Here is a 15193-nt window from a genome sequence, read left to right on the forward strand (position 1 = left end):
TACATTGTAGCAAAGTGTCATTTCTTCAGTGTTGTCACATGAAAAGTTTTAATCAAATATTTACAAAAATGTTATATATATATACACACACACACACACACACACACACACACACACACACACACACACACACACACACACACACACACACACACACACACACACACACACACACACACACACACACACACACACACACACACGTCACAGACTAGTAAAAATCTGTATGAACCGGTATGGGGCAAGACCTCATCTGTCCTCTTCCCCTTCAGGTGATCACTTAAAACACTAGTTACCAAAATCTGGAAAAAAAGACTAACCTTGGTTTTTGGGATTGAGGGCTTCGGTTCATCTGATTCTGAAATGCATAAAAGTACAATTATTTATAAGTCTACAGACCTGCCTTACAAAAGCAAAACAAACAAGAAAATGCTGCCATGTTCTGACAGTTGTGAAAAGAAGACCTTGAGAATCTGAAAAATTTTCTTCCATGAACTCATCTAAGGTCACATAATTTTCAAGACTCTTGGGGAAGTCATGTTCCTCCTGTTAAAAAGCAAAACAAACCCAAAGACACATTTAAAACGTGTATTAAAATTCATTTAAAACTGTATATACGTTCGCTGACCTCTTTTTTAGGAACACCTGTATACCTGCTCGTTCATAGATTCAGTTAATGTTCACATAAAACTTCAGAATGGGAAAAATGTGATCTTACTGACTTTAACCATAGCATGGTTGTTGGTACCAGATGTTTTTTTCCCAGAAACTGCTGATCTCCTAGGATTTTTTACACGCAACAGTCTATAGACTTTTCACCAAATGGTGTGAAAAATGAAAAACATCTGGTGCTCAGCAGATCTGCAAGCAAAAACCCCTTGTTAATGAGAGAGGTCAGAGGAGAACCGACACACTGTTTTGAGTTGACAGGGAGGTCACAGCAACTAAAAAAACAAAACATTCTCTACACAACTGTGGTGAGCAGAAAAGCATCTCAGAATGTACAAGACATCACACCTTAAGGCAGATGGACTACAACAGTCCAGTATGGCCATTCTCCTCTGACCCCTCTCAGCAACTAGGTGATTCTGCCCACAGAACTACCACTCACTCACTGGATGTTTTTTTCAGGAGTATTGACAATTCCAGGAGTATGAAAATTGTATGAAGTTTCCAGGAGATCAGGAGATTTTCTGAAAAACTCAAGCCAGCCTGCCTGGCACCAACAACATCGCATTTTTGACATCACTCCATTCTGATGTTTAAGGTCAACATTGAAATGTCTCTATACATAGGGGAAATTAACACTTTTTTATCAAAATGTCTTTCAAATTTTAGTTAGTTTATATTATCACACTGTTAGACGTTTGCCAAACTTATTAACAAATTCAAAAAGACTCAGTGTTGCGAACCAACTGAGAAGTGGATGTCCACAAACATCCACTGATGAAGTCCCCTATGTATGGAGACTTTTAGGACACCCTGTATTGTCCTGTATCTACATGATTTTATGCACTGCACTACTGCCACATGCGTGCTATAAGTTGTTCTATCTACTGGTAAGGTAGGATTCTGACTTGTGTACTATCTAGTTGACTCTTCGATCTAGATTCTTGTCACTAATATTGTTGATTCTGCAGTTTTTGGAAGTGTCTGTTGATATATTTTAATTCGCTCTTTAATCAAGAGTAGTTTCAGTCTCCCTTGAGGTGTGAATTATGGGCAGGGCTTACTAAAATATATTGAAGGTTAGTGGTCAGAAGCATAAGTCCATGTAGTGTTACCAGATCCCTCTCAGCCCTACTTAAACTCACTAACCTCACTCCTGACTAGGCTCTGGACATCTCTTACACCCAGAAGCTCTCAGCCACAAACCTGAGGCCAAACTACCAGTAACCTTACCTACCCTCCACTGTGCTCGCATTCTCAAACAGTGGTGGTAGGTGGGCTCTGGAACTGCCAGTTTGCTTTAAAGAAAGCTGATTTCATCTCAGCTTTAGCTTCCCATTACTCTCCTCACTTTCTGCCACCAACAGAGATGTGGATATCTCCACAGGACTCTGTTACAACGGCTACTCTATCCTCTGCTAATGATGGTATTCTTAGTGCGTGACCTAGTGAACAATTATGTATGGATGTAGGATGTATTTACTGATAGACTTCAAAGCACTTCTGTCAGTCACTCTGGATAAGAGCATCTGCCAAATGCCATAAATGTAAATGTAATGTAAATGCAATATAATTGACTGATTTGAGAACTGCATGAATGAGCAGGTGCCCTGACGTTCCTGATAACATAGCCAATCAGTATAAATACTGTACTGTTTACGTCACAGTTTCAGTAAAAGTACCTCATTTAATTCCTGGTCTTTGTGTTCTTCAAACTTTTGGCCCTCCTTCAGACTGTTTAATGTTTCTGATGTATCAGCATTTGGAGAATATTTTCCAGTCTTTACTTGTTCCTCTGTGTGAACGTTTGTTATATCCATTGGTTCTGATGGTAAATTCTCCTTGACGCTTGTTGTAGACTCATAATCATTAATGTCATGCACCAATTCTTCACCATCATCTGCTATCACTTCTATCCCTTCAAGGTCACCATCTGAACCCATGCTTTTAACATAGTTGTTGCTCACAATTCTTTTTTCTTCTGTATCTGCACTTGATTGTGTAGCTTCATCTTTAACCGTAGTGCTTGAAAAACAGCATGAACTTGAAGTACTAGACCTCTCCATGGATTTTCGAGAACCTTCTCGCTCTTTTACATGGCAACTCTTAGAAGAGTAGGTCCTCTCTGACGAGCGTCTTCTCTTGGGGCTAGAATGGGACTTCTCTGATGAGCATCTTCTCTTTGGACTAGAACGAGTCCTCTCTGATGAGTATCTTCTTTTGGGGCTATAGTGAGTCCTTTCTGATGAACGTCTTCTCCTGGGACTAGGAGAGTCCCTCTGAATGCTGTGCCTGCCTGGGCTAGATCTCCTGTGGGTGTGAGAGCGCCGGGATTGTGTTTCGTCATTAACTTCAGCCTCCCTGGGCCATAAGCAAGGAAAGGATAGCAAATTATAAAAAATGAAGGAAACTGATAAACATATAATCATGGTAGAGGCTACAAAATGCATGAAGACCACCTATATTCATATAAATGTATGAAAACTTGCCTTAGTGAGTTATATTCACCAGAGAAAGTGACTTGAATTAATTTGCCTTTTAATTTCAGTTGATTGGCTGAGTAGTGTTCAACCAATTTCTTGGCGTCTGCTAAACAAATCATTTCCACAAAACCCTGTGGAAGAGATGAAGTGAAGTATTAGAAGGCACAAGTAAACTTGGAAAAAAGTATCACCTGACAGTTCAGGACTGCAGCTATAAATTAATTGCCCAAAACTGTTTCCTTTTATATATATATATATATATATATATATATATATATATATATATATATATATATTATATATAAAAGAGTTTAGAGGATTTTATAGTCATGTGCAATTTTAAATGAATTACATCACAATCAAATGAGCAGGAACATGTTATCTTACAATCTAATAGTCCATATACAATAATACAATCCATTTTAACAGTGAGCGCTAAAGGTGTGGTAATTATGTTCTTATTTATACTTAAACCTAAAATTCCAATTTCCACTCTAATGAATATTTAATGTCCACATGTGCAATGAACTTGGTACCCGGTTTGGCAGAAACAAGGATTTTTTGACAGATCCAAAACGTTTAGCAATGGCAGTCAACTCTGCAATGATCCCTTCTCCAACAGGTAATGGTGTGAAGCTCACAACTCGAGAACTCAGCTAAAAAACAAAAACAGAAACAACTGAAGAATTAAAATACAATATTATTTTATATATATATATATATATATATATATATATATATATATATATATATATATATATATATATACACACACACACACACACACACACACACACACACACACACACACACACATATAGATAGATAGGTAGATAGACAGACAGACATACAGATAGATATAGATCCATGACCCAAGTTATGCAAACGATTTGTATCCAAGTATTAAAAATAATCCTAATATTTATTATGATGTTAGGTTGTCCAGTTAATTTTGAGCCTGTGAGAATGGAGGGACTCCATACAACATTTTTGTTAAACCCCTTAAATTAAAGCTGAAAGTCTACACTTCATTCACATCTTGATTGGTTCATATCAAATCCACTGTGGTGGTATAAAAAGGCAAAATTACAATAATTGTGTCACTGTCCAAATACTTATAGACCTGACTGTAGATAAGTATACACACGGAAACATTTAGAAGAGTTAAATATATCCAGTATAAGGTTTTACACCGGTATTATTATTCGCCAGTTCGGCTTTATAAAATGGGTAGTTTAAACAACAATAAATGCTGGAAATGTAAACAAGAAACTGGCACATATATTCATGCCCACTGCAAAAGTACAAAGTTTTTGCCTTTTGGGGAAATTGTGTTGAAATATCTTGGGAGATGGTTGGGAGAGGACTTTCCACTTTCACCATGTGTAAGTCTTTTAGAAGATAAAACAGATTCCTCAGATTAAAATGTCACAGCAGTGCAACAGACACTTAGATGCTGGAAAGATCTCCTACACTTAGAATGTAGTTTGAGAATGCCTCATATGAAAAAATGTTAGCAAAACTGAATCGAAATCACATACATATAGATGATTGGGAGAACATTAAGTTATTCAAAGGAAGAAATTATATTAAACCCAAGTTTGTATTGTCTTCCAACTTATCCATCTTCTTGTGCATTACATCTCGCTTTTTTTGTATTGTGCCTGTCGTGTTAACTTTTGTTTGTATTGACTGTGTTAAATCATATAGAAAGTAAACCAATAAAATGTCATTAAAAAAGAATTATTAGTATAACCTGAATTTAACTGAAATCTGCACAGGTAGAAACGTTATACTCTGACTGGTCTTTGAACTCCCATTTCCACATAAGCCTCTTCTCCAAACTGTCTCAGAAATTCTCAAGTATTTTTCTTCCACTGTATTGATTTCAAACTTAACACAGACCACTTTGCCATGTTCACAAACAAATGTAAATAGAAAATGAAAGTGGAAAGGCAGGAATTGCAACATACTTACTTCATCTTTCGCTTGCGACCTCTTCATAGCTGAAGTAATTTCTTTTGAGCTTCCATCTTGTACAAGATACAGCATAATTACTATATAATATTATGAGAACTAACTTTTAACATGCTCAGGAAAAGATGAGGATTTTACCTCTTATGTCAGTGGAGGCGTCACCATCATTTCTAACAAAAATTACAAAGAATTAGTCTACAAAATTAGTGTATTTTAAAACTGTGTAATAAGTGCATTTCCAATTATTGACCAGATTTGTTTACCTTCCAGAAGATTGAACAGTCCCATCCCACTCTGGGTACCTACAGAAATGCAATTCCTTTTATATATAATTTTATAAACACTATAATTATATAAAATATTTTAATAAATGCACTGGCACAGACAATTTCTTGTTTCATTATATTTAACAGCTAATGTATATTTAACTGGGGATGTACATCTTGATTGAGTACAGTTTGGTGATTTCTAAGACTGGTCATCTCTAAGGATATCTTAGTAGTCAGAGAAATAAGTAGAGACTACAATGCATATTACACACCATGCTTAAAGCTTCCACATAACTACTAAAATGATATTTTCTAGTGTAAAATGTCAAATCCATTTTATAGCTGAGGAAAAATATCAAAACATAATATCAGAATTCAGTAATAGGGCTACTAAACTGATTGAATGATGACTTACTTTCCCATAAGGTCAAGCTGGCTCTGAGCATGCTGACCACCTGTAATATGTACAGACCAGTCCTACAAAAAAAGGGGGAGAAAAAAAAAAAGACATTGCATACATCAGATAGCACAGAATTTCAGTAGTGTTCATCATATCAATCACATGAAGCTTGAATTTAAAAAATGTACATGTATTTATGTAGCTAGCAACATGATCTAGTTATTCAGCCTAGGACTGAAATGTTCAGATTCCATCACAGGTCTCTCCCCCACCCCGCTTTTTTGGTGTTAAATCTGTTACTCTGAACATCTTAGCTGGCACACTAAGTATACAAATATGAGAAAATGTAGTAATGCTGCCTCTATGAAGACTACTTACCTTTTCAGAAAAGACGGTGATGTTGCAGAGAGCACACAAGTAAGGAAAAACTGGGGGAACTGTGCCATTGAAGTCTGAGGCCTCCGTTCTAGTTGGCACTTTGTAAACTTAGAGGACAGTGAAAAATTAATACATTAAGAAACCAAGTGACTAATACAATAATGGGTATGAAGACTAAATGGTATTTATTTAAAATTTATTACACAAACCATAGTACGAAATCGTTAATAAAACTAGTTATTCCAGTCTGTTGGGAACATTGTACTATACCGGCACTAATATTTACGATGGTATTACGCCACTTTCACATATACACGGTCAACACACTGAATTAATGCATAAGATATTCAGAGCCATCTTGTGTGTACATAGTTATACGCAAGTACAACCCCATCCTGCGTGTCATAGCACAATCACAACATGAGATTTTATGTTTTAACAAGTTCAAGAAGTTGGGGAATTTTACCTTTGGCACTTTCATTCCTGAAATTACAAGAATATAACATTAGAGTTGTGTATCTCTCCTACTGAAACAGTATGACACACACATTAATAGGTAAAATAAATAAATAAATAAATAAATAAATAACCAGGTGCAGAATAGGAGGACACAGAAGGAGTGAGAGAAGAGGGGGGGGGGAAGATAAATTCACAGAGCCAAATTAAATTTGTCAATGTTTAACAGTAATAAAAATGAATGGGCCAATGTACCAGATGTCTGTATTAATTCACAATCGCATCCTAAGTTTTGTCCAGTACACACTGTTTTAAGTCAGTATAATTTTACTGTAAATAGTGAAACCTGTTCTTATTCTGTTCAAATCAATGAAAAACTACTGAAATGGGATTAAATTTTTTTTTACATAATTTATTTACCTTCTCGTAGATTCAGCAGTCTGTGCCCACTTTGGGTACCTACAGAATATATTTATGATAAATTCACCAACATAATATAATGTAAAACACACAGTTTTCACGGCTGAGGGATTCACTTACTTTTTCACAAGTTCACGCTGACCTTTAGCATGCTCACTACCTCGAACATGAAAAAACCATTCCTGCAAAAAGCAAGGGGGGGGGGCAAAAATACATCCACATTGCATAGAATTAGATAAAGCTCCAACAGAGTGCAATAAATATGCCTTGCAGAATGTTCAAGATAATTAGCCTCGCCACTGGGAGGAATTTTTCCTTGTTCCAGACACCAAAGTTATTTTCAATAAAAAAAATGCCAGAACATTTCATAACTAACATAAGCAAAAACTAAATTGAAAATGACAATGAAACAAAACTAGAAATGCTCCTGAACATAAATGAAATAAAATACAAGGTAGACATAAATTGTTTTTTGTTAAGTCTTAAAAATATGGTCAATTTTAAGTAATAAATGCAGAAGTTAAGTAGCAAAGTTTAATGGTATTAGATGGCAACATTTCGTCCAAAACCTACTCGATACAAAAACATTAACCTACAGAAAAAAAGCTGAAGTTCAGGCTGGATTTATAACTTTAGCAGAAGTTAATAGAAGTCACCAGCTTTCCAAAACTTAACCATGAGTTTGACAGAATACCTCATACTGCCAGAATAAATGGACTGATTACTGTTAAAAGGCAACATTAGCATGTTTTTTTTTTTTTTTTTTAAATTGATAGTTACAAATCTGTGTATTTTTATTCTCTATAGATCTGACAAAAATGAACTCTGCCCATAGAGCTAAAATTATTAACTAATATATATATATATATATATATATATATATATATATATATATATATATATATAAATAATATATATATAAATAATATATATATATTATATTCATATATAATGAATAAATCCAAATTAAAAACAAAGCCAATTTAAATTACATATGGAAACATATGAAATAAAAAATAAATAAATAAATAAAATAACACTAATCATGGGCTGTAGTATAGATATAATATTTCTACAGCGTTTCCCAATAAACTTACCGGAGTGTCCAAAGCTGATATTAATTTACATCTTTTGGTGACGAGGTGGTAATGATAGCTGCATGAAAACTCAAGATGCTACTTACCTTTGTAGAACGGATAGATACATCACAGAGACAACACACATGAGGAAAAGCCGGGGGAATTTTGCAATTGTAGTCTGAGGCCTCCTTCCTAGTAGGCACGATAACAGGTGGCTCTAATTTCAGAGAAAGGAGAGGCCTCGGGCCGAAATCAACAAAAGTGCGTGACGAGGCCTCTGGTGATTCTGTGGTATTGCTATATGGGCCAGTGTCCTTGGAGACGATGTAGTCTGGAGCACTGCTGGTGGATAAAGAACTTCTTCGTCGAGGATTCCCCCAGCGGTCCTGCCAGGTTTGAACTTGCTCTGGAGGAAGAGGGTACACTGGGTGGGCAGCTCGATCAATTGGATACTCAACTGGTTTGGTGTGGCTGCTACCCTCCCAGGCACGAGTCGAGGTATCGTCAAGAGGCTGACTTGTGCTGGGCCTAGATGATGAAGTGCTGGATAATTTACGTTCTTTGATCTGTAAAAGCATTTCAGAAAGTGTCTCGACCGTGAAGAGATGCTCAGGAAGTTCTGCAAGGTGGGCTATATCGCTCGATTCCAATCCACAGCTGTGAAGAAATGACAAAGCCTGCCCGGGTAAGTTGCCAGGAGAGTTTATAGTTCTCCTGGAAACTGTAGAGCAATTTTGCTCCTGAGACGAGGATCTAACACTTGGCCGGTACGTATTGGATTGTCTCTGATACGAATCCGGATACATGTCTTGATGTGATAGAAAGTCATCCCCTGTGTTCGTGTAGGGGTATTTCTGAGACATGCTTCAGGGCTGGAGATTTCCAGATGACAAAACAGCAGACAAAGCAAGTGATCAGCAAGAGCAGTTTTCAAGGGGAGCTGATGTTGGTTGAGTTGCAGACTATCATTCACCTGTTGATAAAGGTTGTAGATAAAAAGAAAATCATGCACTCAAGGTCCTTCTCGTTGCCAAGTAACAAGTCAACAAACTCAGACTTACCTCCAAGCATCAGTCAGACATAATCGTTCAGATGCTGGTGCATTAAGCAATCATGTAGGATACACCACCACACCAGGATTCTGAAATGGGTGTGTTGATAATTGCGAGGCTAGCTAGATGCCGTTTCCTGTTCTGGAAGAAATTTTCAAGGCAGGCATGTGTTTAGTAAAGATCTGCAAACCAAGGTCTTCTCTTCACTAGTCTGTTTAAGGAGTGAAGTGTTTATTATTGTGGAGTTCTCACAATAAAAAGGTATGTTGCAAATTAAACTCCTGTTGTTGCCCAAACAAGTCCACCAAATTGGAACACATTCTCCTCATCAAACAAAGAAATAGCAGGTAGAATAAGAATAGAGGCTATTGTTTCACAGAGACCATCCCAACATGTGAGACTCTCTAGCTGGCTGGCTAATTCACTTGATAGATCTACATGTCAGGTGGTTCTGATTTCTAAATGACGAATAAAACATGAAAGCTGTGCTGTTCTAGCAAATAATCAATTACGTGCTGGAGTGTGATCACCCCGAAGTTGATTATTCTCTTATAATGTTACATTCTGAAGCATTATTCCTTTTATACCACAGCAATGTATCAACAATTACAATTTTTACATTTATTAATGAACGACGTGTCTAGGGCTGGGGGGTACAGCTAAAAAAAATTATCACATTACAATGTTTCATATCATTCGGTATCAAAAATTATCGATAAATTTGAATCTTTTTTAAACAAAGACCAGTAGGAAAAAAAGTTTCAATTTAACCCCTTTATTTTTTATTCACCCACTTTATTATGGCAAACAACAAATAATTTTAGTTTTAAGTCAAAAACGAAACAGAATTTAAACAAATATCTTCTCTTATATGAAGATTAAATAAACAAGTGTTGAAGAAACTCTTAAAATTAATAAATAAAATGTTACAAAATGTATGCAATGTAAGTGTAAATGTAGAACAATCAAATTAAACTTTAAGGGAGATCAACATCGCATTACAGTGCAGAATGTGACTCGTGGTTTGTGCTCAGCCTGTTAGCATAGTTAGCCTAGCCTCGTATAAAACATCCACTTTAACACTTACTTCGGGATAACACTGTACTGAGATCCGCATCTGACGAGTCGAGCTCCTTCTCTGAGGACACTCACTGTCCTCCCCAGAGCCGACATTTTAACAGAAAACACAAAAAGCGGCAAAATGTCACATTTCTCCCTTTCCCTCTGTTCATGTGCGGATCACTGCGCATGAGCACTACAAGTCTCTCGCAGCTCGTTTCTCCATACTTGGCCGTGACATTATTATTTTTTTTGCAAAGCTTATACACAACAGTGTTCTGATGTTGGTCAGATGAAAAGAAAACAAAAAACTGCCACCCTGGTGAGCTGACTTTTTTTATTCACAATCTCCTCAGCAGGCACTGAACTCATTTTCGCGTGTTCTAATGTCACATGGCAATGACTCAACTGAACCCCACAGATATGCAACTTGTTATTGGCTGTTTGCTTGTCACTCGTAGCACACTCCTTTATCAAGGCATATGATAGGCTGTTTATGATCCAGAGACGGCGGGTTTTTCATGCAACCAAACTTCATGTATGTTTACATTTTATCGAGCATTATACGGAACATTTTTTTCCCTGTTACCAATAAAAGGTGTACCGCCAATAAATACTGATACCGTTTTATTGCCCAGCCCTAGACAGGTCATACTTTTTTAACTGTTTATAGTTACATTTAACGTTGTGGAACATCCACAAGACAAGTTCCTCATATCACTTAAGTTACAACAGCTATAAAAAGTCACTCCCTCACTACCCCCTTTTTTCTCTTACTTAAAGTTATTAAGCTTGTTATTTTACAGAGAAACCACAAAGCAGGTTAGTTGACACCCGACACACCCTCCATGAATGGTAAATAAGTGTCTCCTTTAAGCAACCTTCATAATATCAATGATTATATGTACATGTGCTGTAAAGGAGTACATTAATATAAACCTGTGATTTAAACTACTTTCGGAATCAGATTTGAGTATTTAACAGCACTGCGGTATTACTATCTTTACTACTACTAGACAGCCTTACACCCAAGTGCCTTGTAATCCATACCCTATTGTTCTGGGAGTGGTCCACCACTCAGGTCAACAGTGATCCTTTGGTAGTTCTTGTTCTTTGACAAACGAAGTAGAGGCTCCAGTCAGTAATTATATACCTACAAAATGACCTATATTGCAGGCGTGTGTGTTGGTTCAGTATCAGTGTACTGAATGGCCACTAAATGCATGTCTACTGTGGTTGATCCTGTAATATTGTAGTTTGCTTCATGATCAGTATCTGATCTGTCTCATCTAATCTATTTAGTTAACAATTTAGAGTTTTACTGAAGAAAAACAATCATCAGCAATCATCAGCAATGATAGAGGGTAACAAAGCCAACATTTGCTCATGTTCTCAAATGCTATACAAAGTGATCAAGCTTTTGCACGATTTCATTAGTCAAGTAGAGCAGTTTAAAATATCGATAACCCTTTCAGCCATAAATTATTAAAACACATACTCTGAGATGGTTTTTATTAATGAAAATTGCATATCGTTTAAATTTGAACTTTTTAACCCCCCAAAATATGACTTATTTGAAAGTAAATTAACTGTCCATGTGCAGGAATGAAGCACGTCAAACACATCAGTGAAAAGAGTGAAAAACTTTCACCTCTATTCTATAGTTTGATTAACAGAATTATAAAATACAGTAATATTATTTACGACTGTTGCTGCGTGACACAGATGTTGAAAATTAAAATGTAGATATATTCCACTGTAAAAAGCTGCAGCGTTCATTAGAGTTTATTATTTATTTATTTTATTTTGGCTTTTGTGTAGATTGTCTGCAGAGACATCCTGCACTGAGAATGGCAATTGGTCATAAAGAGCAACAGAAATCAGGATAATGGTTTACAATAAATTACAGTGATGGTCTCAAGCGATTTAGAGATGTTTCATATAGAAACATCTCAAACAGAAATACGTGTGAAAACTATTCATGAAAGGGATAAATATCGACATTTTCTATAAGGCTATACAAGCTTTACGCATTAGCTTCACACGTCCCTTCAGTATACTACATAGCTAGCTAGCAGAAAGCCATGCTGTCATGTATCTTTCGACTAAATACCAAAACTGGACTGGCGACACAGACAAACTAAATAAAAAAAAAACAAAAAACAAATATAACATACCTTTTGCTGAATTTAGTAAATGTAGCGTAGCCGGACAGCTAAAGGAATTTCCGCCCGCAGGAGAAAACCGGAACAAGAGGCAAAGTAAAAGTCTTTTTTTACTTGAGTAAAAAAAAAAAACCATAACACGCCCAAAGTATTTCTCAGAAGGGTTACAGTTCACTATAATAAAAATGTCATGATAAGTTTACTGTTAACCCCCAACCCCCACCCCCCATTTTCTTTCACCATTTGTGCATTTACATACCTTCCTGTTTTATGCAAATATGTCCTTCCCCCTAGCTAATCAATAGTTAACCCACTGTCTCTGTTATGTGTCAATTACGATATATACTCTGTCTTTCTTGGAATAAATGAGAGATTTTGCCATTTGAACTTTGTGTCATTTGGGAAACTCTCCCAAGGGCTTGGTGTGGGAAGTGTGTAGCGAGGCCAGGACGCCTACTTTCTTGTATTTTCACTTTCTCTCTTCTTAAGAATCGTAACCCAGAGATTCTCTAGTTTCAAATCCTATCAGTGTTCTACCTGCTCGTCCAGGGATATAGATTCACAAATCCTAACGTCATTTTAGACTTTTTTTTAAGTTCACAGAACAACAAGTTCACCATAAGGAACATTAACATTATTACTTTAGAGCAGGGATTAATTTTTTTAGACACATGAGGTAAATATGTATGTTACTGTAACACTATCTGTTGGGACTTTTTGCTAGTGGTGTTAATTTCGATTCATCCCAGTGACTAGAATCTTTTGATTCTGTTCACCAAAAAGATTTGTTCACTGATTCCATCATTGACCCTTTCCATAAAGTACATCATTACACCAATGAGGGTCTTTTTTAGATATTATGAGTAAGCCATTGTTTCACCTACCTTGTGCCTCCAGTCCCCTGGAATAAGCTGTGCAGAAAATGGATAGATGGATGGAAGTTTTCAGGAGAAAAGATTGTGATTTATTATATTTATAGGATTTATTACATTTGGCATGTCCAATCCACAAAGAGAAGGTCTGGTGAATTTATTTTCAAGACAGTCAGTACAGGCTAGTTTTGAGAGAGTGGTCATGAATGAGAATATGTTATTTATTTATTTATTTAACATATTTGTATGAAGTAGTTTTCAATGCTACAATCCATCCATCCATTTTCTGTACCGCTTATCCCGCACAGGGTCGCAGGGAGCCTATCCCAGGGGACTCTGGGCCCAAGGTGGGGGACACCCTGAATGGGGTGTCAACCAATCACAGGGCTAAATTGCACACACAATCACACACCCATTTGCACAATACGGACAATTTAGAGATGCCAATCAGCCTACAATGCATGTCTTTGAACTGGGGGGGGTATAGAAGTGGGGGTGTGCTTGAGCACCGGTTTGTGAATGGAGGGTTGAGCCGGAGAAGGTGAGTGGTAAGGATTGCACACCTGCGGGGAATTAGACTAATGAATATTCTGTATTGCAATGAGCTTTGGCGAGAATAAAAAGGAGAGAGATGAGTGCCTAAGGTCAGAGAGAGCCAACCAGCACAAAGACCTCTGTGTCTCTCTCTCTCTCTCTCTCTGTGTGTCTGTGTGTCTGTGTGTGTTTAAAAAAAATAAAGCCACTGAAACGTGACAGTAAAAGATAAAGAATAAAGCACAGTTTGAGTCTTTCCAATCCTGCCTCCAGCTTCTTAGTTCCCTATCCGAACCTGGGAAGTGTTACACTGGGCCTGAAACCTGGGAAAACTGAGGAAGATGAGTCCTTATTGCTGGCCAAGATCATCATGTCCCTCACCAACCTCCACCAGACCCAGCATCAGGCCCTCCTCCAGCTGCACCAAGATAAGGAGCAGAGCATCAAGGACCTGTTCAATTCACAGGTGGCGGATCAGCAGGTGTCCAAGGCCTGGTCCAGCAGGCGTGTGGTCATGCCCCATGTTGCCCTAGACAAGATGCGACCACAGGAAGACATCCACAGACAGGTGGGCTGGTCAAATGGTTTATCAGATGCTTAAAAATATGATTAGTAAGTTCGTTCATGATGATGCGTGGAATTGGGATAAGTGGGTCAAGCCCCTGTTATTTGCAGTACAAGAGGTCCTGCAAGCCTCCATGGGGTTTTCCCCATTTCAATTATTGTTTGGAGGCAAGCCTCATGGTGTCTTAGATGTCGTTAGAGAAAATTGTGAGGAGGGACATTCTAATAACAAAAATTAAATTCAGTACATTCTTGACCTGAGAGCAAAACTCCACACATTGCGGCAATTAACACAGGAGAATTTCCTACAGGTGATAACCGGGGTACTCAACTAAGGGAATTTGCACCAGGAGAGAAAGTGCTTGTTTCGCTACTCACATCAAGCTCCAAATTACTCACCAAGTGGCAAGGACCCTTTGAGGTCACACAGTGAGTCTGGGACACCATCTATGCGATGAGGCACCTCAATCTCGTCAAACCATGGAGAGAGGTAGTCCCTGTGGCTTTGGTGAGAGTAGTTCTGGAGAGGGAAGAGCTGGGACTAGAGGTAATTCTAAAAATGATAGCTCAATCCACTTTGTCCCTTATGGAGACCACCTCTCCCCGTCACAAATCACAGAGGGTGCCAAGTTGCAGGTGGAGTTTACCATGTTTTCGTCTCTACCTGGTCACACTAATCTCATAGAACACCACATAGGGAGTCCTCCAGGTGTGGCTGTACGCAGCTGCCCATGCCGGATCCCTGAACACAAGGCTATGCTTGACATGGGGGTAATCGAAGAGTCCCAAAGTGACTGGAGCAGCCTAGTAGCCTTA

At 37.6% G+C, this 15193-nt stretch overlaps 1 protein-coding gene across 2 annotated transcripts in view; it reads right to left on the bottom strand.

The window, feature by feature from the left end:
• The window catches only part of matr3l1.1 (matrin 3-like 1.1), a 39207-nt gene extending 26487 nt beyond the window's left edge, over window positions 1-12720 (bottom strand). Inside the window, exons 1-16 of one of the 2 annotated variants that reach the window (XM_053631014.1) lie at window positions 12420-12716; window positions 9193-9324; window positions 8236-9104; window positions 7173-7234; window positions 7053-7091; window positions 6643-6659; window positions 6177-6283; window positions 5814-5875; window positions 5393-5431; window positions 5268-5299; window positions 5130-5185; window positions 3689-3808; window positions 3159-3283; window positions 2352-3030; window positions 465-546; window positions 321-358 (exon numbers count right to left, since the gene is read on the bottom strand). In XM_053631014.1, the coding sequence (XP_053486989.1) occupies window positions 321-358; window positions 465-546; window positions 2352-3030; window positions 3159-3283; window positions 3689-3808; window positions 5130-5185; window positions 5268-5299; window positions 5393-5431; window positions 5814-5875; window positions 6177-6283; window positions 6643-6659; window positions 7053-7091; window positions 7173-7234; window positions 8236-8994 (2217 nt within the window). In that variant the 5' untranslated portion in view covers window positions 8995-9104; window positions 9193-9324; window positions 12420-12716. Of the gene's footprint in view, window positions 1-320; window positions 359-464; window positions 547-2351; window positions 3031-3158; window positions 3284-3688; window positions 3809-5129; window positions 5186-5267; window positions 5300-5392; window positions 5432-5813; window positions 5876-6176; window positions 6284-6642; window positions 6660-7052; window positions 7092-7172; window positions 7235-8235; window positions 9105-9192; window positions 9325-12419 lie in introns of both variants that reach the window. The other variant, XM_053631011.1, reaches the window with a different exon arrangement.
• Window positions 12721-15193: the final 2473 nt, after the last annotated feature.

Source organism: Ictalurus furcatus, chromosome 8 (assembly GCF_023375685.1).
Source record: "Ictalurus furcatus strain D&B chromosome 8, Billie_1.0, whole genome shotgun sequence".
NCBI classification, from domain to species: Eukaryota; Metazoa; Chordata; class Actinopteri; order Siluriformes; family Ictaluridae; genus Ictalurus; species Ictalurus furcatus.